Genomic DNA, 25,420 nt, shown 5'->3' on the forward strand with positions numbered 1-25,420 from the left:
TCCATGTTTAATATATTAAAAGTTGTACACATCTGTTTTGTGCACAGAAAACATATTCAGTCCATTTAGAATAAAGGATACCTTTAACTGCAAATCTTCATGTTTATGGTTAAAGAGAAAGAATGAACTTTTCTTTAGGAGGAGGGAAACAAATACAATAAATAAAGGTTTTTGCTGGTGAGTTCAAAATTTGGTTGTCTCTAGGAGGCAGGAGCACCCATGTATGACATACGTCCCTTTTGTTTGTGATAGTGGATAAGGAACACAAACACGTGGTTTTTCCTTGATTTTGCAACTGCAAAGTGGGGACTTCGCATTTCTACCTCACAGGAGTGCTGAGATGTGATGATACATCTTCTATGTATGCATCACTATTAAAATTCTAGGTCTGATCGTATTATTTCCTCCAGATATTTATTTGTGTATATATGTAAACTTCTCCAATCATTTTCTGCCATGCCAAGGCAGTTTAGGTAGTCTGATGTCTTGACTTTGATTCTGTGTGAGCTTTTAAAAAATAACAATCAAATTAAAACAAGTGAAAAACCCTGCTCACAAAGCATTCAATATCTTTCTCTGTTATGTGGTAGCTTTTTTTTTTTTTTTTTTGTGGCGCAGTGGATCTAGTCTTATGGTGCAGCAACAGGTGCTGGAGCGTTTGCCATTGTTCTAACGCTAGCAAAGTAATTTACCAATATCCCATGCTCAAAACTTTCCAGAACATCTGGGTTTTTTTACTTCGTTCCCTGCACGTTAGTTTCAGAACCTTTTTTGACTTACATTTAAAAAAAAAGATATGCCCTTCCCACCCACCCTTGGGAGTTATTTCAAAGCAAAGGGGACCATTGCAGTTCTTTGTCTTATCTCTGATTACTAAAGGTCATGAAATTTAATCCAATATTTGAAAATCCCTTGGCAACAAATCATTGTGCACTACGCATGGGACAAGAGAGGTCAGGGCACATCACCTTATGGCACAAATAAGTAAGCAAGAAATGACCAGACTATCGTAGTACCGATGTATGCACATGCTACAAAGAAAGGAAGACGTTTCCCAGGATGTGCAGGGAAGGTCATACAGTACCACCTTGGTCCCAAATCTGGCAAGAAGTATGACTAAGTGTGACCCCATGTTGTGGTTTAACCCCAGTCAGCACCACGCAGCCACTTGCTCACTCCTTCCTGGTGGGATGGGGAAGAGAGTTCAGCCATCTCCAGGAAAGCAGGGCTCCATCACGCGTAACGGTTACGTGGGAAGACAAAACGCCGTAATTCTGAACGTCCTCCTCTTTGTTCTTCTTCCCCCAGCTTTATATGCTGAGTAGGATGTCATATGGTATGGAATATCCCTTTGGTCAGTTGGGGTCAGCTGTCCCAGCTGTGTCCCCCCACCAGCTTCTTGTGCACCCCCAGCCTCCTCGCTGGTGGGGCGAGGTGAGAAGCAGAAGAGGTCTCGGCTCTGTGTGAGCACTGCTCAGCAATAATGAAAACACTCCTGTGTTATCAACACTGTTTTCAGCACAAGTCCAAAACACAGCCCCATCCTAGCTACTGTGAAGAAAATTAACTCTATCCCAGCCAAAACCAGCACACCTCAGTAGATGGGCAAAATGTGCCACTCAGGGAGCAATGAGCATTTTCAATTCTCTGTGTCTGAGTCCTGGTACTCTGCAGCCCGTGCCCCAAGTCCCAGTGGGGCCCTGAGACGAAGGTTAAAAATACTTCAAGGTACATCTGGTAGGAGGAGGGTTGTAGCCTTCTGGGTGATTAACTGAAGCTCTGGAACATGAGATTTTGTTGCAGTCTTTATCTTAATGTGTAGCTGGAAGTGTAATGGGAAAGCTGAGGCAATCCTGTTCTCCCCAAGGCCCTTGGAGGGTAGGGACAGAGGCAACTTCCAGAGCTGTGGATGCTGTGGTTTCAAACAATTTCTGAGTACTAACTGCAGGCTGAATGGGAAACAAATATTCAAGAAGGATTGTCGCTTGTTGAAAACTGCTGCTCCATAGGAACTCAGGTTTTGGATAGTACGAAGGGAGATGGCGTCACCTAGGGCAGTGCTTTTTCCCCTGTTAAAGATGTGGTGCTCAGACCTAGCTTTCTCACAGCATTTGCAGTTTTATTTTCCATTTTCATAAGAAAACTCCATCCTGCCACGCATACGTACCACAGCCATGACCTGTAAGGAGGCTGCTTCCCTTCAGGCAGCTACCCGGAGCAAACCTAGCTGGGGATGCTTGCCACAGGTTCACCTCAGAGCAGCCTTTCCTTTGATTTCGGACTCCTCTGCTTCCTCTGTTGAAAGCGCCTGCAAAGCTGCTCCCTTAACGTTGTGCAACGCTCTTGCAGGCCAATCTGCCCCTGCTGCAGCGGGAGCTGCTGCACTGCGCAAGGCTAGCCAAGCAGAACCCAGCCCAGTACCTCGCCCAGCACGAACAGCTGCTTCTGGATGCCAGCACCACCTCACCTGTTGACTCCTCAGAGCTGCTTCTCGATGTGAACGAAAACGGGAAGAGGCGAACTCCAGACAGGTGAGCACCACCGCGCCTTTCGTGCCCGCTGGGAAGTGCCCCGTGGGCCGGAAGGCGCCGAGCTCCGCTGGCGAAGGGGGAGCGTGTGGGTGGGTGCCTGGGGGGAACTGGGATGGTGTTCGCTGCGTGTGGGTCCTGCCTTCATTACAGCTGTGCAATGGCCGAATTACCTTTGTGTATGTGCGTGTGCATGTATATATAGAGGTGTGTATATATAGAAATATATAAAATATATAGAAATATATAAAAATAAATGGAAAAATATAAATATAAATATAAATATAAATATAAATATAAATATAAATATAAATATAAATATAAACATTGGCTCAGGCAGCCTGAGAACACACCATGGTCGTATCTACATAGAAATAATACTGGTCAGCCAGTACCATGCTAACTATTTGGTGCACAGTACAGCATAAAGTGATGACCAGCAGATGACTCCAGCTCCATATGCAAGCCCTTTGTATTTGAGGTTTTCTTGGATTAAACAGTAAATATGGGGAAAGTGGCTAGGCACTTATACTGAGAAGCGCAAGGCCAGCTCCAGAGTGCAGTCAGGGCTTTGGTGCCTTCTGCTGAGCCATGTTTCCATATCCATATAGCCAATATCTGTAAGGATATTTCTTCCAAACAGGAGAAATGTTTGCTGAAATCTGGGGTTTTTTTGTTGAGGTGAGAAAGAGTCCCTTCAGAAACAGGGCAAGCGAGTACACGTGTGCGAAGTATGGTAGGTTTAGGAATATGGAACAACTTTCTTTTTGTCTTTGTTTTCTTTAGTGTTACAAGAAAATGACTTTTGTGGTTATTTATTTTTAACTGTCTTTCCGTGATAGTGTTAGAAATCCGTCTAGTGTATAAATGTTACCTTTGGGAGGCCCAGATATTGGATTTTTCTTCGTTTTGTTTGCCATGGATTTTGTAGTATGGAAAACTTTTATAATGCTGTTCTGCCAAATGCCACTACCTGTATGCACAAGGCACTGCAAGTGTCGTAGTTATCTTTTAAATGTAAAAGGTGAAGATTTGCAAAGTCAAGGTGGCTTGCAAGTTTGTAGACAGGTGACATTTTTGTGTAGGGACAGGCCGTGATAGCACAAAGCCTATGGAGAAAACAAAGTCTGAATGTTCCTGCGGCTGGTAGGCAAAAATTCAACCCCAAATATTTGAGCATATTATGAAAGTGAGATATTAATGACGTAGATGCAAAATCTTGAAAATGTCTGCATAGTAAAACTTTAAGCTACTCAGCCAGAAGTGAGCAGTAAAAATTAAAGTTACGTAGCCATTGGGTAGATTAAAAAATGGAAGTATTTTTCTTTAGACTGTGTTTCAGGGAAATCCCTCTGGACCAGCAAGAAAATAAAGACCCCAGCAGGGAAGTCCTTTTCCATATACCCTCTTTTCACCATTTTTTCCTGACAACTAGACCAAACTGAAACAGCCACCAGTATTAACACGAACCTGCTAACTGCATCCAAGAAAGATGATTCATTTTCAGACATTTTCCATATAGTCTCTTACTCCGTGCAAACAGGTAGCATTCCAAAGCTGAAATTTAGTTCCTCGGCCAGCTCTGCTGCATGTCCTCAGTCTTTGCAGAGTCGTGTAGCAAAACATCTATTAAAAAGGCCTCTTAAAATCTTGTGCATCTTGTGAATAACTTAAATATCAACACGCTGTAGTCCAGTGTCAGTAGCAGACACAGCGTTTTTCCTACAAATAGGTAGACACACACTAAATTATCTCATAAGCCCGTGAGGTCTTGTTTGACAGAGAATACGGAGAAGAGGGACGTGCCTTCCTGATAGCCCTAGCTCACTTTTTTTTCTGTTGATAAAGCGCGGTATTACTCGCTTCTCCCATAAGGCTACAAAGGAAAAGAGGGCAATAAAATACTTCATTTGTTTTTCTTCCATAGCATTCTGGAATAATACTCCCCCCAGTTTGAGACCGAGTTTGACAGTGTTGAATTTTGGCTATTTTGTAATAAGTACAGTCTCACCAATGGTACCTTCAGTCCTGGTTGCATGGGAAGGGATGGGTGGTGCAGGTAAAGAGTGCTACAAGAACTTAGTAATAAACAAATCCCATATTGGTCTTATAGCAAGAAGGACATAGGATTAGCCTATAAGGGGACTGTCAGACCAGAAGAATATTGGATTTTAAAGTCAGCCTTCATCTTTTAGTTAAAACTGAGGCCTAGACCTAAAGAGATTTAAGTCTGGTTTATGGATTTTGTTCTCAGTGTTTCTTCTTAGTTAAAATACATAGGTGCTCTTGAGACTTGTAAGTCTCAAGACTTGCTCTGCTTGCGAGCAAGTGCTTTTCCCTTTGCAACTGAAGGCTCCATCCAGCTCACGGAGTCTTCAGGTAGTAATGCAGCTTTTGCTGTGAGGGGCAGACAGTTTATCTTATCAACCCAGTGTTGTGGGTAAGACCCTGCGTTTGAATTCCCAGGGTCCGGGGAGGGGCTGTAACGCGGGGTGTACCGCTGGTCTGCGTGCTCTGAGGTGCCAAAGCTGTCAACCAGCAGTGTCTGTCAATCGCTGCTTGAAATTAGGCTCCTTAGTTCTGGGGAAGTGGCATTTCAGAAAAACTCATCTGTTCTTTTTCGAACCTGAGATTCCTTGCTGTCATGAAAGACATGGAAAGACTGCCCAGCTCACCCACTGAAATGGTGCCTTGAGCTTAAATAATAAGTTGCTTTTTGCAGTATCAAACAACCCTGTCACTGGTTAGTCACACTAACTTGTCCATTGACTATCGCAGAATCACAGCATCACAGAATCACTAAGGTTGGAAAGGACCTTCAAGATCATCAAGTCCAACCATTAATCCAGTGCCACCATGTCCCCTAAACCATGTCCTAAACCAAGTGCCACATCCACACGTTTTTTGAACACTTCCAGAGATGGTGACTCCACCACCTCCCTGGACAGCCTGTTCCAATGCTTGATCACCCTCTCGGTGAAGAAATTTTTCTTAATATCCAATCTAAACCTCCCCTGGCATAACTTGAGGCCATTTCCTCTCATCCTATCACTAGTTAGTTGGGAGAAGAGACCAACACCCTCATCGCCACAACCCCCTTTCAGATAATTGTAGAGAGTGATAAGGTCTCCCCTCAGCCTCCTCTTCTCCAGACTGAACAACCCCAGTTCCCTTAGCCTCTCCTTGTAAGACTTGTGCTCCCGACCCCTCACCAGCTTTGTTGCCCTTCTCTGGACACGCTCCAGCACCTCAATGTCCTTCTTGTAGTAAGGGGCCCAAAACTGAACACAGGATTCAAGGTGTGGCCTCACCAGTGCCGAGTACAGGGGCATGATCACTTCCCTACTCCTGCTGGCCACACTGTTTCTGATACAGGCCAGGACGCTGTTGGCCTTCTTGGCCACCTGGGCACACTGCCGGCTCATGTTCAGCCGGCTGTCAACCAGCATCCCCAGGTCCCTTTCCACCAGACAGCTCTCCAGCCACTTCTCCCCCAGCCTGTAGTGTTGCATGGGGTTGTTGTGGCCGAAGTCCAGGACCCTGCACTTGGCCTTATTAAACCTCATACAGCTGACCTCTGCCCATCGATCCAGCCTGTCCAGATCCCTCTGCAGAGCCCTCCTACCCTCCAGCAGATCAAGACTCCCACCCAACTTGGTGTCATCTGCAAACTTACTGAGGGAGCACTCGATCCCCTCATCCAGATCATCAATAAAGATATAGAACAAGACCAGCCCCAGAACCGAGCGCTGGGGAACACCGCTTGTGACCAGCCGCCAGCCGGATTTAACGCCGTTCACCACAACTCTCTGGGCTCAGCTGTCCAGCCAGTAAATATATAGTAGTTTTGGCTGAACCAGGTTCAGTGGAGTTGTATCGTGCACTCAAGAACATTTGTACTACAGGTTTAGTAAAATGAACAAGATGCTGTTGGAAAGAGTCTTAAATTTACTGAATGGGAGTTTGCATACCTTTTAATTTGGATAATGTAAGTAAATCAACCACAAAAAACTGTCCTTAGAGTCAGAGCATGCCTAGACTGAGTGAGTATTGAAACCAAATACTTGTCTGGCTTTATATTCATTACACTATTAATTATTTTAATTGTTTACAGAGGAGCAGGAGGAAACATCTGGAAATATATATGTACCTTTTGTTTAGATATCTATGTAGTTTTCAAATATGCTAATAAAAATACAGCAGAAGATATGAGGCAGCCTTTAAGAGGAGGGTTTGCTGTGACTCTGTTGGTAGAATATGGAAAAAAGTGACTAAAAGGCAACATCTCTCCAGGGGAACTAAATGCAGTTGGAATAATTTTGTTTGGAGATACATCTCTTACTAAAGTAAATTGTGGTATCCTTTTCACTTCCCAAGGGATTTTTTATATGTATATATAAAAAAAAATATAAAAAGACATTGTATATAATGTGTATGTATATACACCTCATATATGAATGCATGTGTGTATATATATGATAATACACATATATATTAGAAATATATATATGCACACATTGTTCCATATTTATGTTTTTCTTTTGGGCATGGGTAACTGCAGACCACTGATTCCAAGAGAGGTAAAATACAGTAAGAGATTAGGCAGAGGAGGTGGAACATGTGTGTTGCACGTAACCACATTCACCTTGTGATACTTTGTTAAAGAAAATCCACATACAGTAATTTTTTCTGCTTATAATTTCAGAGCCTTTGTTGCATATGCATTTTCCAGTTCTGGTTATTTATCTGCATAGCCAAGTCTACTGTATGTGAGGTTTTATAGAGCAATCTGACAGCAGAGCTTCGTGTTTTACTGAATGTTTTCTTGGTGCATATGGTCTGACACGGATGAGCAGCCACGGTGAGATTTTGGAGTCTATTAAACTAGCTCATTAAAAAGATCAATCTGTTTCTGTAATAACACTGGGAACCATCAGTCACTGCAAGAGAGAAAAACTGACACCTGAGGAGACAACACATTTTGGTAATTTGTTCATGACATGTCATGAACAAAGTGTTCACTATATTTTGTTTACAACTTTTGGAGTTTACATTCTACTGTAGTAAAGCAAAGAAACTTGGACCAATGTGAGTTTTTATTTTGGTGAATGAATGTTTAGTTATAAATAACATGATTTTAAATACATTAACCACAAAAGGCTTTTTGCTAATTAGTCATCCTTTGAGCTTGCTGGGGAGGGTTGTATGGCACATGAGCATGTCATATAGTGACTCTACATTTATGACAGCTGCCTACAAAGTGGATACAGGGTAGCAAAAAAACCTGTTAGAATAGCTGTAATTACGAATGAGAAGGAAACAAAAGTGGCCATGAATGTTTTGTGACTTTAGAAAGTGCTGCTGTGCTTGCTGTACCCTTGGCACCCCTGACAAGGAATTCATGTCAAAGGCACCTGGGCACAGAGACCAACTTTGATAATTCTTTTAGGTAAATCTTATTTGAAGAAGCTCCTCCACATCTCAGTAAGGTGAAGGATGCTCACAGCTCTTATAGCTCTTACAGCTATGCTCCTTGTGAGCCATGTGTAATTATGAAGAGTTTTTAAAGTAAGTTCTTAATATGAACTGTTAGCAAGGAATCTTTTCTGTAATGGAGTATTATAAACAAAATAATTATTTTATTCCAGCAAAACATTATTACTTCTTTGGTCATCAAGACTTTATTGGTGGAAGTCCAATTTAAATCAAAGCATCTTGCAGTAATAGCAGGTGAACAGCTTTGCCTTTTCTTGCAAGCTGACTTCAGTGTTCTTTGAAATTGGTGTAATACTTTTGATCAGGTGAAACTTAGTTTTCCAGCCTTAATTTTTCCAGTTTTGCATGGTCAGATTTTCTACCAACAAAATTATCCATAAATTGAAATAATTTAAAGCTGAAACGATAACTTACAAACAACATAAAGTTTGTTAAATAGGTACAAACCAATGACTAATGTCTATTCTGCTGTCTTTAATCTGAGTAAATCATGGCTGTGAGTAAAATGACTTGCTGCATGTTTATAGCTGAAGGACCCCATCTTTATCGTATTGCTGATTTTCCAGTGTCGATTTATGTGCACGTCAAGGAAAATGTGACAAACAGGAGCAAGAAAAAGAAAACCAAGAAAACGTGTCAATTAGGCTTCCTACACATTCAGTGTTTCCTCTCTACACCTTGTTATTGCTTTGCAAAATCAGATAGATCAGATAAAAATCAGATTAAATCAGATGAATATTGTGGCGATTTTGGATTTGGAACTAGTACTCACATGGGTCTGCCAGTTACTGGGAAACAGGAGTGCTTCCTCAGGCACCTGGGGAAATGCTGCTGTCCCAAGGGGGTGAGACCTGGAAGAACGAGTAGGACCGAGATCAGAAGCAGGATAGTAGGTTGAGTTCAGGGCACCTGAATTATGGCACTCTTCAGTACTTTGTGTTTATCACTATATTCAGTATATTCAGATATAGTAAATTTGCCAGTGATTCCTGTTCTGATGAGACTTTGGAAGTTGTTACCTTTTTATATGCTTTATATGGTCAGAAACACAAAATGACCTTATGTACAGTCTCATTCTGGTATTCTGCTAAGTTGTTTATTTGGTCAGTGCAGGAAATATAACAACAATTTGTAGAGTTAAGGTTTTAACACTCAGAAAAGACCTGACAGCTGTTATCCAGCATAATAGCAAAAATACGTATTTAATTTCAATAAATGTGTTTTCAATGGTAATGTTAATTTCTGTTAGTTAAACTCAGGGTTCTAGAAGGAAATGGATATGCTGGTGTGTTGTCCCAGCTAATGCAGTGCATTCCAGTTAAAGTAATTAAGTACAAAGAATTCTTTAAAAAAACATGGAAGTACCTGTACAGTAAGGTGCAAATATGTACATTTATATGAAAATACATGATTTTAACATATAATTATATTACAGGAAAGGAAAACTGGACTCGTGACAGTTTTCTGGTTTGCTTTTCCTACACTGATCAAATAAAGTCAATGAAGTTATTTAATTATTTACAGTTTCTGGTCCCCGGTCCCTCCCCATCTTAGTTAGAGATCATTGTAACTGTAATACTAAAGAACCTTGGCAAATGAATAGCTTGGCTTGTACATACAAGAAAGTCCATTTTTTGCTTGCATAGTATTTTTACAATCGAAAGACCTGGACACTGAATTTGAGTAGGTACGTGTAAAGAAAATACACATCAGCAACTAAATACAAAACTTGTCTTGGAGAGCTGTCAAAAACATCACTACCCATTGGGAGTTATTGCCTACAGTTCCATTGTGCCAAAAATCATAAAAAATACATGATGGTCCTCGGGTTTTCCTGACTGGGAGTTTTCACAGCCATTCTGCGTTTGCTTTGGAACAAGGTACATACTCCACTTTAACAAACTATGTCTTTTATATCTCTGCACAAAGTTAGAACAGCTGCCCTGCTGTATTGGTGAAAGATTCTCCCCTCTTTGCCAAGTTAAAGTATAATAAAATACATATACCTGCAGCTTCTCTGGCATTAGGGATTGTGGTGAGGTCCCTGGAAAATATCTTTACTCCTTCTGAAAACGGTACTGCCCATCTTTTAATTTCCTGCTGGTAATTGCAAGATCTTACTTTTGATCCTCTCTCCCAGTGGGTATTGTCAAAGATTTGGTTTCAGCCGCCGTCTTACTGACTTTAAAGGAGAACGTATTGAGGGGCAACAATTAATACATTGAGTGTTTCTCCACAGACAGTCCCTCGAGGTTGGTTGGTTTGTGGGGGAGGGTCTGTTGAAGGACAGTTGGTTTTAACAGCAGGCAAACAAGAAAATTAAATCAAATTTACCTCCTGTCAAAGTGACAAAAAGTTGTGTTTTTACTAGGAAGATATATTACGCCATCCGTAAATCATGGAGGAGAAAGTTCGCTTTAAAAAAGTCTAGAATATCTCAGCTGTTCAATAAAAGGTTTTGGAGGGATGGATACAGCCTCAACAGTTCATGATATTTTATCGAATAACCTTTCTGTTGCAAGCTGATATTTTGTAGGTTTTGTTTATTCCAGTGGTAAAAAACACCCGTACTTCAGTGGAACAAATCTTCCCTAAAAGGAGTTGTGAACCTGTTGAAGTCACTCTAGCCTGCCTTTTTTATTTTAATGGAAGATGAGTTCAATGTGAGTTCCAGGTTCTCAGGCAGAGGTGCAAAATAGAGGCTTCTTTGGAAATAGCTGATTATGAATTGAATTAGTGAGTATCTATCTATAATGTAAAAAACTGCCCTTTTCCCTGATAACTCTTCAGAGTTGCCTGAGCATAAAACCCCTCTCTAAGAGTAATGGAGTGGGAGATCTTGGACGTTATTGAGGGCTTGAGTCTAACCACATCTTCCTGCAAAATTAATGACAGGCACGGCACCTTTGACTGAAATAGCCCAGATGGTACAAAAATGTCTGAAGGAAGCATTTCTCATCATCTAGAGTCATTCTTGCCCAAAGTCTCAGTGTGACAGTGATCTTGATGGAAGCTCATCCTGGCATTACGTACAGCCAGCCTGCAGCACACTGACACGCACTACCTTAAGACTTACGGTGTCCTCTTGAAAAAAACCCACATTTCTTTAACTGCAGTTTTCCTCTAACCACTATGTGCTATAGCACTACCGAAAGCAGGAATTTCTCGGCCTCTAGCTTCATGTATGAGTTGATTGTTTCAGCTCTGCAATTAAGTGTGTGTCCATCCCATCAGCCGGTGATTTCAGCGAAGGCTGCTCGCTCTCCAGCCCAACTCTTTAAGCTGCTCCATCAGAAGGCTCACCCTGCTAGTCTTTCTCAAGTTACAGCAATAGTTAGATAAGGTGAACGTGTCCTTTGTATATTTTGAGTAAGTAGTGTTATGAAATGTTCTGCAGCACCATGCACTGGGAGCAAAGTGCAAGAACAAGCTTTAATTCCTGAAGCTGCATGTGTCGGTGGGGGCATGTGTTCCTGAGCAGCTCTGCTCGCTAAGTGAACTGAAGTTCCTTTGCTTTGTCTTTCAGAACCAAAGAAAATGGCTTTGACAGAGAGCCTTTGCACTCAGAGCATCCAAGCAAGCGGCCCTGCACTATTAGCCCAGGCCAGCGGTACAGTCCAAATAATGGCTTGTCTTATCAGCCCAATGGTCTGCCTCATCCCACCCCACCTCCACCTCAGCATTATCGTTTGGATGATATGGCCATTGCCCATCACTACAGGGACTCATACAGACACCCCAACCACAGGGACCTCAGGGACAGAAACAGACCTATGGGTAAGGCATGTTGATTTTCTGCATTGTTTTTTTTTAAGGTTTCTCTTTTCCTTGTAATTATATTCTGTATTTTTAACAGGTTGGTTTTGTGTTTTTTTTTTTCCTGGTTGAATATACCTGCCATTCAGATGTAGTTTTTATAGGTGTTTGCCCATCTAGGTGCTTCTAATGGCCTTATTTCAGATTTATATTTGTAAAAGTGAATTGAACTGTGTCTTTGCTACCCTCCCAAGCAAGACAGCCAGAAAGAGGAGGAGCTCATGCTTTCACAGCGGTGTAGATGGCATGGACACTCAGGTGTCTGGCAGACAAGGAAGGATAGGTAGAGCCTTTTACTTCTCTTTTAATGGCACGTTTATGACGATAACAACATCGCTATAGCTTGGTTTCAGCTTAGACTACAGGAAAGCCTTCGGAGAAGTGTTTCGCGTGTGACGTCTCAAGAGCGCGCTGCAGCGTGGGGGCATCTGCAGCGGATGCAAACAGCAGAAGCGCCGACCGCGCCCCGTGCGGGGCTGCCCTTGCAGCACATTTTGGTTTAGCAGGATCTCTGACGCTCTTGGATTTGCCTGGCTTGCTTCACATCTGCACTTACTGTTCTTCCTTGTTTTAAACAAACCTTCAATAAAAGAGGAACGTTTACAAATATTCAGCATCTGTATAGAGAAGGCTAAACAAAGAGCAAGTGTCAGTTCCTCTTGAGTGTTGATAATAAATACTGGCTTGGTTGTATGATGTTGTCAGCTGCTCTGATGTATGTGCTACATTTTAACCACATGTTGTTTAAACATCTGTGAAGGGATGAACCCTTAATGATGCTCTGTTGACATGGTAGTAATTACTGCATTTAGTGAAATAACATTGAGCTTATACTAATATTTTTTCAATGCTCTGAAGTACAGCTAGTATTCAATACACTGAGTTACCAAATAATGTCTTGCTGACTTTGTCAAATAGTGCAAATGAAAAAATTATATGTTGTATTATATGTTTTATATATATATATAGTAAGTGTATATATGCAGAAAGGGTTATGTCCATTTTTGAGAGGTCATCTTGCCACCTACAGAACTTGCAGAATTGAAGATGTTAAATTGAGTAAAACAGTAGCATCTTGCATGGGGAAAAGTTCTAAAGAGAACTTAAAGTTTTAAGCATGCATTTATTTTTGTGGTGGCATTCCTGATATATATGATGTATATTTGTCTGATAGGCTCTTTTTCTCTTTTTTTTTTTTCTTCCCCTCCTAGAGGACTCCCAACATTGTAAACATGATTTGCTTCTTTTTGGCAGGGTTGCATGGCACGCGTCAAGAAGAAATGATTGATCACAGGCTAACAGACAGAGAATGGGCAGAAGAGTGGAAACACCTTGACCATGTAAGGGCTAAATGTACTCTTACATGCAATTGTCTGAAACGAGCCCTTCTAAGACAGGAATTTAAACTTTTTCTTTTAAGAAAAATCTGAATCCCTGGAAATTTTCTGAAAATGTTGGTGATTAAATCTAGGGGTTTTATGTTCCTCATTAGGTAGCTCATATCAGGCCTTGCTGTTAAGTGCCTGTTGCAGTGTCCAAATTATTACAGGCTGCCAAAAGGGGAGTAGATCTTGCCTGTAAACCCTGGATCTGGGACACATGACCCTCGCCCTTAGTACTGGTTAATTGCATTTGTTCTTTGAATTTATTAGCCCTCATAACATTTGTAGGCATCAGTTCTGGACCAGATCTCCGGGCCTCCATGGTGCCATGTGACACCAGTGGTGGGATTATAGTCTGTTCAGTCTTTCTCTCCCCTTCTCCCTTCCCCCTAGAAATCTGTATCTGTATGGTTTAGGATCTCCTGTTAAACAGGGAGGGATTGTCATTCTTAAAAAAACCCTGTATTTGAAACAACAGGGAGAAGTTCCTTCATTCTTAAAGCCCAGGCAGTCAGCACATTAATGTTTTCTTTATTTTTCTGTCAGTTTTTCAATAAAACATTCTGTTTTCTTTCTCTGCTCCACCCACCACTGTGAGTAGCTGTTAAACTGCATAATGGACATGGTGGAAAAAACTAGGCGATCTCTCACTGTACTACGGCGATGTCAAGAAGCAGACCGTGAGGAGCTTAATTACTGGATACGGCGGTACAGTGATGCAGAAGATTTAAAAAAAGGCAGTAACAGCAGCAGTAGTCATTCCAGACAGCAGAGTCCAGTGAATCCAGATCCAGTTACATTAGGTACAGTATCCTCATTAAAAATTGCTTACTGATCCTGTTTCAGCTCAGCTGAGTGCTAGATGAAGTTCATATTTGTTCTTCTGATTCTTTTTTTTGTGACAGTGATGAAATACTCCTCTCTGCTGACTGCTGAATTAATTGTAACTCTTATGCCCTAATAGTCCCGTTTACATGTGAAATGGCTTGGTGGTTTTGATGATACTTGGTAACTTGCTTTCCATTCAGCAATGTCTGAGAGCAGCAGGGCGGGAGGACAGACTGTCATGTAGGGATGGCAGAGCAGTGAGATGTGCACCAACTCTCCATCCCTTCTGACTCCGTCCCTCTGACTCCGTCCCTTGCGTCCTTGATTAAGAGAATCTGTAGGTGCCTCTGGATTGTTAGCACTGTGAAACCAAGGGCTTTCACCTTGTCAGATCGAATGACTTGAACTTGGAAATTGTCTTTTCTAAGGAAATGAAGTGAGATATAAAGATGTCGGCACTCCTTAGCTGCGTTTGGTTTCTGCATAGGAAAGAAAGAACATCTGGGATGCCCACAGCCATGCATACATGATCCACCTAGGTCTGTGTCCACCGCTGCAGCTCACGCAGGTGTGTCTGAGCTAGTTTGGGTACTGCTCACTGTGTAGTTTCATGGAGCTGCTCAGAGCTCCACTCAAGCTGCAAAGCCCGCTTACAAGGAGCAGAGCAAGCAGTTGGCCTTTCACCCTCTGCAGACCTTCACAGTCACACAGCACCTCTCACAGCTACGCCAGGATGACTCTGCTGTATAAAACAAGCTTCTATTTTGTGGGCTTTCTGTAATTTATTAATATGTTGGCCTGCTTCTACCTCATCCTCTCACTTTTATGACAGGTGTGGTAAAGAAACACATCTTGGTGATGCCTGTTTATTGCGCTCTGCTCTTCTGAAGAGAGCAACAAACTATGATTGCTTGTCTAATATTTATCTTTAAAAAATAAATTGTCCATATTGAATGCCATCTACTTAGGATCGTCATAAACTGTGGTCATTAGTAGAATTGCATGTGTGTGTTCTTTTGCAACTATATTTTATTTAAAGCTGTGTTTTCCTTTTGCCCTTAAGAATAACTTAGTAAATCTAAAACTCACTTAATTGCAAATAGAAAAACAGAAAAAATACTCTAATGCCCTCTCCATCTTCCTCTTGGTAAATCTCTAGAGTTCTTACTGTAATATTTAGTACCCCTTGATAACAAACCAACCTTTTTATTTTTGGTGTGTGTCGAATGATCTGAGCCAATGTCTTTATAAATTAGCTTCAGTCAGTGAAAGGAGAGTTTATGGAAATGCTGTTCCCAACTTCACTAATATGTCTAGTCCCTAGAGGAGCCCTTCTCAGAAAGAAGTATTCAGGTAATGGCTTGTAAGAATAGCGTTAAATGTAATGTAAAGAAAGACTCATAAATACGGCATCTGAAATGCTGATCACAGCATTCAGGAAGAACACTTGTGAGGAAAACCCTAGATCAGAAGCAGTGGCACCCTTCCCTAGTAAAACTATGATGGAAAAAGAGCCAGGCCATAGTGCTTGTAAGTATAGTTAGTAGGTGAAAAAAAATAAAAGGTAACTGAGTTTTTATAATTTCCCCAAAGAAACTAGGGGACATTCATCAAAACTTTACAGGTAATAGCACAATCCAAGAAAAATAGTCATAACCACAACAGCAGCAACAAAAGATAAAATGAAGATCAAATGTACAATTAGATCCCTGTATTATCATTTTGTTTGTGTTTTTGTCAAGATGAATTATTGGAAACAGTGAGGTCTATTGGCTTAAAAAGACTTTATGCAGCACAGCCTTCAGCATTGGACTGAAGTCACTTCTGCAGTACTATGAGTAGAAGTAAACTGGTGGGAGTGAGTCTATTTCAATTTTAACATGTCCATTTTTGTTCTTTGGATTTAAAAACTACTTCCTGAGACTCATGGAGATGAAACTTGGATCGCTTCAGTGATGTAGCATCCATGTCAATCGTAAATATTTATAAGAAGTGCTTTTATGTCTGATGTGTAAGGCAGAAAATACTTCAGAGTCTATGGAAAGGTAACCCTTATATTTTCTCAAATCTGGTAGTAATCTAGTTAACAAAATTAAAACTTCTAATATTCAGGGTATAATAAAATTGAATTGGTGTCCATGAGACTTGAGACACTGTTCTGTTTAGGGCTTTCTATTTTAGTTTTAAAGTGAGGAGGAAGGGGTTGAAAAATTCCTCCAATATTTTAATTGAAGTGCCATAACATGTAAATATTGTTTTTTGCTGCAGGGTTTCTAAATGTCAGTGATTCCCCTTTGTACTTTTTTTTAAAACAAGGTAATCCACCCTTTAAATCCATCTTGTCATTTCCACTAGGAAGAGAAAAAAAAGGGGGGGCCATATGGCTACATTGTGTGTGCCTTTGTTTCGTTTTTCTTTACAGTTAAAATATCATCACTGAAGTGTTAAGTTCTCACTATAAACATTATGCCACAGTCTTCATAGATAGTTCTTACTGAAAAACTCTGAGCTGAAATTTAACAGAGATAGTTTGAGTCCAAAAGCAATTGAGGAAAATTCTGGTTGTCATTTTGAACTGGTAGACCTTTTTTTCTGCCAAAGATTTTTGTGCTTCTTTTAATCTGACATCCCTGTAAATCATGATGAGCTTGACAGTTCACAGTATCTGATCAATATTTTTCTGTTGATACTTTTAATTAAGAAATCAAGGGAAATATTTGATCATTCATTTTAATGCAGTGTAATCCAATACACGCATTAGCCAGCTACAACAGGTTACAAGCTCTCATTATTCTCTGAGAGTGTGTTGAAGGTAAGATGGGTCCATTCTTTTCAATCTGAATAATACATGTATATAAAAGTCTAAAAATGACTCAGACTTTATATATATTCACTTGATGAACTGTGACGGTCTATGAAGTGAATAATACATCATCCAACTCCTCCATTTCTGCTGAAGAATTTCAGTACTACATACTGCAGCAGGACTGCAACTTTCATCCTAATAGTGAATAATTACACATATCAGCCATTGTATACTGAAATACACACAGTAGGATAAATTAAAGATGAGGGTTCTTCAACATCGTGGGTTATAAACAAGATCTATAACCTTATTGAGTGCAGCTGAGGCTCTAGATAAGTGGTGCAGGCACACATCAGAAGGTCTGCAGTGATGTTGATATTTTGTGTCTGTTGAATTTATCTGAATGGAAATCTTACAAAATAGAGTTTGAAATCTCCAACTGGAGAGTGCCAATACCTGCAGGATTTGCCCCAGGAAGCCAGGATTCTCAGAAGTATATGAATTTGTCAAAATCACGTAGGTTATCCATTTCTTAATACATTTTTAAATGTTAACCCTTCCAGAGCTAGTTTATATTCTACCCCTCGTGCTTTCAGTGTCAGACAGGACATTCCTGCCGATATGTCTGTTCATGCTGCAATTATTAAATCTTTCCTTTGCCATTTGCAGATAATCAGCATTGCTGTAATATACATGATATTCTCAACATGAGCTAACAGGAATGGTGTGAATACCACAGTAACATTTTTAACTTGTAATTCTAGAACATAAAGCCTCTGTAATACCGGTCACTGATGATATTAAGTATTGCTCTTAATCCCCTCGCTGCACAGGAGGTTTGGGCTGGACTGTGAATTCAGCTGGCTGAATTGCATGGTGTTAGATTGGGCTACAGCTGTAGAAACATTGAGTGCACCCTCAGCAAGTTTGCTGACGGCCCCAAGCTGTGTGGTGTGGTCGACACACTGGAGGGAAGGGATGCCATCCAGAGGGACCTTGACAGGCTTGAGAGGTGGGCCTGTGCGAACTCTATGAAATTTAACAAGGCCAAGTGCAGGGTCCTGCACCTGGTTCGGGGCAATCCCAAGCACAAATACAGGCTGGGTGGAGAAGGGATTGAGAGCAGCCCTGAGGAGAAGGACTTCGGGGTGTTGGTTGATGAGAAGCTCAACATGAGCCGGCAAGGTGCGCTTGCATCCCAGAAAGCCAAACTTATCCTGGGCTGCATCAAAAGAAGCATGACCAAAGGTTGAGGGAGGTGATTCTCCCCCTCTACTCTGCTGTCATGAGACCCCACCTGGAGCACTGCGTTCAGCTCTGGGACCCTCAACTTAAGAAGGACATGGACCTGTTGGAGTGAGTCCGGAGGAGGACCATGAAAATGATCAGAGGACTGGAGCACCTCTCCTGTGAAGACACGCTGAGGGACTTGGGGTTAATTAGCCTGGAGAAGAGAAGGTTCTGGGGAGGCCTTATTGCAGCCTTCCAGTAGCTGAAGGGGGCCTACAAGAAAGCTGGAGAGGGGCATTTTTACAAGGATATGTAGTGATAGGACAAGGGGTAATGGCTTTAAACTGAGAGAGAGTAGATTTAGGTTAGACATAAGGAAAAAATTCTTCACAATGGGCGTGGTGAGGCACTGGACCAGGTTGCCCAGAGAAATTGTGGATGACCCATCCCTGGAAGTGTTCAAGGTCAGGTTGGATGGGGCTTTGAGCAACCTGGTCTAGTGGAGGGTGTCCCTGCCCATGGCAGAGGGGTTGGAACTAGATGATCTTTAAGGTCCCTTCCAACCTAAACCATTCTATGATTCTATGATTGTGGGTTTGTATTCTCAGTATTCATTTCAGAACTCCTTGGGACTAGGATCACTTCTATCCATTCCTTATACCACCCTTGTTACTGCTGTGCTTTGCAAAATAACTCATAGGTGGCATAAAAGAAGAGAAAATCTATTGCTGCTCATTGTTGGAAGTTTGATCTTGGTTGAGGATGATTGAGTAACACAGTACATGTGTGGGTTTCCTTTTCTTATTCTTTTTAAATGAGAATACAACTATATTTTTAATGCAATTTCACGTGCGTTCAAGGAATGTTAAAATAGCAACAAAAATGTATTAGAGGGTAAAGAAGGGCAAAGATGTACATTAGAATACTTGAATCTCACGCCCTCCCAACATGGTTAGTGAGGTAGTCTCATTCAGTATTAGACTTGTTCAGATTTGTATGTACTTATTCCATTAATTGGAGTGGCACACTTTGAGCCTGACTTACAAAAATGATAATGAATATTTATTCCTCTGAGAAGTTTGTTGCCTGTGTCCCACCAATGGTGTTACATTTATTAGAGGGTAGAATGAAGCAACGCTTGCGTATGAAATGTGAAAAGCATATACATACATATAAAAACGTGTATATATTTTGTATATGAAATAATATGTGGTTCAGGGCTGGTTATATGCAGCTTTTATTATGCTTGAGCCTCAGTGTTCTCCATGGCATGTAGGGTATTGTTGTAGCTGCCAGTGTTTTCATAAATACAATACATTCTAAAAGGTCCCCAAAAGATCAGCTATTCACCTCTGTTTTTATTATTTTGTTTTTATAGGCTTCGATGTCATTGTCCAGTGATAAAAACCTCCATTCTTTTGTATTTTCAATGCATTTTCTGTTCCTTCTTTCAAATATGGATTAGGCTTTTTGACAATTTTGAATACATCTTTTCCTTTTAAATCTTTCTATTCTGATTTTTGGGTTTGGTCCTTGCTCTCTATCATATAAGAGTTCATATCCTTTATTTGGTCCTAGCTTTTTGTCACAGTTTCACTTCCCAGACCTATATTTATTTCTGCTCTTATAATTTCACAACTCTCTCTCTCAGTACGTTCAGCACCTAGTCTCCTTATCTTAAAACCATGAAAAATAGGCAGTCTATAGGATATTTCTACTTGCTGAACTCCAGAAATCTGTTTGATCAACTAACTGTCAGTGATTCTTATGACTGAATGAGTTCTTGAAATAAATAGCCAGGGCCCATATGGAACCCGGCACCATATTGTGACTGTAGGATTTTTTGGGATGAATGTTTTCTTTCTTATTAAAAATAAATATTCAGGATAGACTAAAAGTAGTATTTTTTCTGTACATTTTAGAAAACAATATATTATGCCTGACATGTAGAGCCTTTTCCGTTAATCCTTTTCTGTATGAGCTGCCTTGTCATTTCAGTTTATTCTTAATTTTGTTTGATTTCATTCCATTTACTTCCAAACAGAATTTACTTTGACTTCTGGGTGCCATAGTCAGTCAATTATTATAATGCGTTCTTCCTCATTCTGGTTTTTTGCAGTTGGTTTTATATTTAGTGGTTTAGAGACTTCAGTCGACTGTTTTACTTTTCGTTTGAGTTTGCTAGAAGTCCAAGTTAAGATCTCTTTTAGTTTAGTCTTAGTGAGCAGGTTCTGTGGTTCTTAATCTGAAGGACACCTTACCTCAAAAATATGAATAATATAAGACTTATATCCTCTGTTCACATCCTGTAGTTTAGCCCTGAAAAGAAGATTGTTTTCATGGACTCATCACCACTGACTAAACAATAGCCATGTTAATAATACTTTTCTTGCTTGGAAAATATGGTTTTTATTATCTTCATAAGTGCTTCTTGTCTTTTTTTGTGCACCATTCCAAACTATGGGAAAGTCTCTCACAAGCTCTTGATTTAATTTTTCTTGCAGAGGATCTCATTCCTCATGTAAATAATTTGTGGTTGAAATACGAGCTTGATTGATGTTTATGTTTTGGAAATTTTAACAATTAGCTGGCAATCTGGTCATTTATGTCATTGAATTCCATTTTTGGAAAGTCATGTGTACCAAAAAATCAGCTCCACATCTCTTTATTTTTAATACTAAGTACCATGGTAAAGGGCTTAAATGGAGGTTGTGATCCCCTTGCAGGGTTGGTACCTTAAATAGCAGACAGGAAAACTCAAAATGCGAGACATGGATGCAACAAACCCCTTGTTCTGCCACATTTGGAGTCTGGTTGGGTCTTCAGATACTGCAGGAAGAGCAAATAAGAGTGGGTTTTTTTTTTTTTGCCTTTATTTTTCCTGAGCTTTCAAGCAAGGTTTTCTGCCACCGCCTCTGTCCCTGACTGAACTGGCACTGTTCCCATAAGTCTAAAAGCCTCCAAGGGACGAGAGGAGTGTACACAATGATACTTGCCGTCTCCAGAACCATGAGCCAAGTGATGCTGGGAGCGTTCCCATTTTCAGCATCAGGTCTGAGGTCCTCCCTCGTGTCGATGAAACCCGTGTAAATAGCTAACTGTTTTGCAGAATGTTGCACACACATTTACGTACACACCCCCATCATTTTATGCTCCAGAGGTGTGAAATTCTGCCTACGAAAATCCGGTTTATTTTCATCCCATACTCTAGCGACGAGCGGAGGAGCTGGGGAAATCCACCCAGATGCCTGTCAGATGGGAAGATTCGGTCCACCCCATCGGTGGCTGCAGATCCATGTGCTTAGAAACCGCATCTGTGGAACAGTGCGCAGGGACTGGGATTCCCTGCTCTGCGTAGCTGTGAACGGCCCGTCATTTCCACCTTTGTTAGCTGTCTGCGATACTAAACAGCATCTTTTAAATGTGTTTAAGTTTCTGTAGCCTACTGTATGTAAACAGCACTGCGTGCATATGTGTGGTGGTCTGAAAAACGATTTGCAAAACCTAATGATTCGACCTTTTTCGTAAAACTACTTCTTTTTGACCAAGTTAGTGAATAAGAACAACTTTAAGATACAAAAAATAATATATTTAGTAAAAATTAGTATTCAAAGAATGGCATGTTTGCTTTTGTTACGTTTCAAACACAGAAGTCAAAACAGGACAATTAATTTTTGGCAACTTCTCTAAAAAGATGCAAACTTTATCTCTAATGTAATAAATCAAGTTATTTTGATGATTGAATTCTATCACACAGGCAATAGTAATCATGGCAATGAACTTACTTTATGGTTTTTTCTTTTTTTTTTTTTTTAATTTCTCCTCTATTACTTTGAAAAATAGTTAATCAGTTTTTAAACTGTATTTGGAAAGAGCAGCTTTTCATCTGCTGAGAATCTGTATGTTAAATTACAGGCCAAAGTGAATTTTCTTTCTGTATTGTCTGATCTTGCGTCTTTGAAGTCCGTGTGGAAGGGATCTTGCTGATTTCAGAGCTCTTAGGCTCAGGCCCAGAGGTTAAACCCTTTAAAAAAAGAGGAGGGGAGGAAAGAGCTGTCAAAATGTGATTGAAATATGTGGGTGAATTACGAGCTTCAGCTCCAGGGAGGTTGTTTGGCAGCATATGTATTTAGGGGCTTAACCTAAAGTTAAAGGTTCTGTTTTTCAAACTCGTGCAGCTACAGTTACCAATGTGGGCTCAGATATAGGAAAGTGTAGCTCTGAACATAGAGAAACACCCCTTTCTTTTTCTGTGGACAGCTTATTTGATCACTGGAATGACATCTTGGCTTTTATCTCCGCTTGTCAGTAGCCATTCTGTTTTCACAGAGCACAAGTGCCAAATGCGGACTGTTGTCCTCTTTCTTCTTCCTTTTCATAAACATAATGACAAAGGATGAAGCACATCACTCCCTCAGTCTCACAAAGCCAGCCTTAAAAGTGTGGAAACTGTCATATAGAATTGACTTGAAACACTATAAAATAGAAATAAAGCGAACTAGTCTCAGCTTGGCTTGAGATGAGACATTTGAGTCCTAAACGTTGATCTGGTCTATATGTGACATTTGTGGGCTGCAGCCACAGCATCCATTTTATTTTGCATAAGAAAAAACTTCCTGTGATTTTTTTTTTTCTCTGAGTAAAGGGAAAAGGTATTTCTCTAAGCCTTGTTCAAGAAGCAAGCATTGCTTACGATGCTCTTTCTTTTTCCCTCTGCATCCCCTCCTCCTGCAGAATCGCATCGGGAATTCCTTCACAGGCCTGCGTCTGGATACGTGCCAGAGGAGATCTGGAAGAAAGCTGGTAAGAACTGTTTAAAAACACCAGCTTAGTCTTCTGGCAGCTGTGTGCAGTTGTTAATGCACTGATGTGAGGAATGAAAACGAAAAAAAAAGGGGGGGGGGCTTACTAGTAACAAGAAGAAATTGTGTTTAATAATCTTAAACTGGAACTGATCAGGACATGAAATAATCTTTATAATAGAAGCATCTGCTGCTATATTTAGGGGAATATCAGTACTTCCATTTAGGACCCCTATTTTCTGGGGTTATAATGGTTTCAGGCTGAAACTTGATATGCTAAAGTTTCAGTCTGTTAGCAATTTAAAAAAAAAAAGTTTGTGTGGGTTTTTTTTTTTTTTTAAGCTTCATGGTTCTTACCTAGTTAAGGTCAGAATTCCCAAAGGAGGGAAAAAACCCAAGTATACCTGTTAAAGAAAAACCTCCCGCTATGCAATGTAACCATTCTTAATTTTAAAAAAGATTTTGTGCCCGTCAGCCCCAAGTGAAGTCTGTGCTCCATAAACTTGCAAAGTTTTCAATGAAGTAAGCAAGATCGCATCTCAGCAGCTGCCCTGGGTGGTTGCACGGGCACTGACAGCATCTTCCCCGCGCGCTTGAAAAGCACCATGGGCAGATGTTGTGGTTGTACAGAATTTTCTCCAAGGCTTTAGAACTCCGCCTGAGCACAGGAGTTTCCTGGCGAGGATCCTATTGCGGTGCCAGAGCTAAACCTTTGCTCTTTTGACATCGATTTCAGAGCTTCCTTGTTTTCAGGGCGGCCAGGAGGTAGCTCTTGAACTCCAGCGAGGTAGTTGAGCTTCTATATGTACACTCATACACACCCTCCCCTTTTGAACACCTGTATAACCATAAAGTCTACTGCAGCTGTCTGAGCAGGAGTTAATGATTAAATGGCAAATATGCAGCAGTTTTTGAGGCTTTCTGATCAAATCTCCTGCAATTGCTTGCTGCTTTTTGGTGTATTTTAAACCAGATACAGAACATATGTGTAAAAATGTTCTGCTGGTATGTTGTTGCATCAGACAAGAAGTTGTGTTGTTTCTGATGTGGGTTTATCATGTAAAGTCTACATGTGTCATTATGTTAATTAGTCTTTTTGGAACTGTTGCGTTTTCTGTGAAAAATAACAAAATAATCTACATATTTTTCTTTTGTCCAAGGAAAGTGTAGCCTGTGTAACTCAATGCCCAAAAGTATTTTTATAGTTTTGCCACATTTGTGTTAACATCTTAAATGAAATTATGAAAAAATAATCAGTCCCGGGGAAATCTCACTAAGAGGAGCATTGTTCAGCGAAGTTTCAGGAACTTTATTCTTTTTCCAAAATCTAAGTTTTGATGCTGTTAGGCATATCAGGTCATTTATGACTCCTAGATACCATACCATGGAAGAAAAAAAGTTTCTTCATAAGCTATCAATACGAATTAATTGAAGCTATCAGCCTGAGTTATGAAATTGGATGTGCATTCACAGTGCATATATCCAGAAATGGTAGTGTAAAGGAGCTGTAACATGTCCTCCTGTGAACATATATATCATCGGTTTCCTTTGGTCCCATTTCTAGTCTCTGTTTTCATGCTGACATGGGTTTAAATCAGATTCCCTGTATTAACCGAGCATGCTCATGACTTGGAGAAAAAAAGAAGTCTGACTTTCTACTGGATGCACACCTATATCTGTTACTAACCATAGTAAAAATTCAGAAAGCATACTGCTCTTCGTAAATCATGATCCTTCATTTTCAAGGAGAGTGCACTGAAGTTGGAGGTCTTCACAATTTCATAATCAGTTCAAGGCAGTAAAGGTGCAATTCAGTTCTGTAAGAATAGGTCTCGAGTGCCATTTGAGATGCTCTGTAGTTTCCTGGCTGGGCTGCAACTGCTGGTCAAGAAGGCTGCAAATCTCTCACAAGTCATTTCTGATGGCTCAATGTGGATATCTTGGTATCTCAAATGTTGGTAAAGACCAACATGTAGACAGCTGAATCAAGTATAAACGTCTGATTGGATGCTAAATTGATTGAACTGAAAGAATGTGGCATAAAAACTGTTAAAAAGCAACCTCAAAAGCATGTGAAAAAGAGATTCACTTTAAAACTTTGGAGACTCTGATTGTTGGAGCAAGCACATGGTATGCAGCACCTTGTGAATGAAAGCCATGTGAACCAAATTCAGTTCCATACATCAGTGGAAAGAAGACATCGTTATCCTGATTCATCTCATTGATTTATGGGTATGTAGATGAAGAGTCCAAACCAGGTTCTTGCTGTCTCTCCATAGTCAAGAGAGAGGCAGGCACATGAAGAGGATCAGTCAGATCATAGGTTGGATGACTTGCTGTCTGGAAATACCTATTTGTCTTTGTTAACTACTGAGAAGATCCCATGCCCACTGTGGGCTGCTGCCTTAGCTTCTTTGTGTGTCATGAGGATACTGTCTTGCAGCCATCCCCTATCACTTAGCAAGGCCTACTGTTCATGGCAGTCCAGATGGAAGCTCTGGAGTTACCAAACAGGTATGGAATGACCATACG

The 25,420-nt window shown here is 40.6% G+C and overlaps 1 protein-coding gene across 2 annotated transcripts in view; it reads left to right on the plus strand.

Annotated features, from left to right (window-relative positions):
- RUNX1T1 (RUNX1 partner transcriptional co-repressor 1) overlaps positions 1–25,420 on the plus strand; it is a 117,860-nt gene that overhangs the window by 77,652 nt on the left and 14,788 nt on the right. For both annotated transcript variants that reach the window (XM_082015313.1, XM_082015312.1), the window contains exons 5-9: positions 2,350–2,531; positions 11,551–11,801; positions 13,095–13,180; positions 13,824–14,025; positions 22,821–22,889. In XM_082015313.1, the coding sequence (XP_081871439.1) occupies positions 2,350–2,531; positions 11,551–11,801; positions 13,095–13,180; positions 13,824–14,025; positions 22,821–22,889 (790 nt within the window). The remainder of the gene's footprint in view (positions 1–2,349; positions 2,532–11,550; positions 11,802–13,094; positions 13,181–13,823; positions 14,026–22,820; positions 22,890–25,420) is intronic.

Source organism: Phaethon aethereus (genome assembly GCF_964289735.1).
Source record: "Phaethon aethereus genome assembly, chromosome: 2".
NCBI lineage: Eukaryota > Metazoa > Chordata > Aves > Phaethontiformes > Phaethontidae > Phaethon > Phaethon aethereus.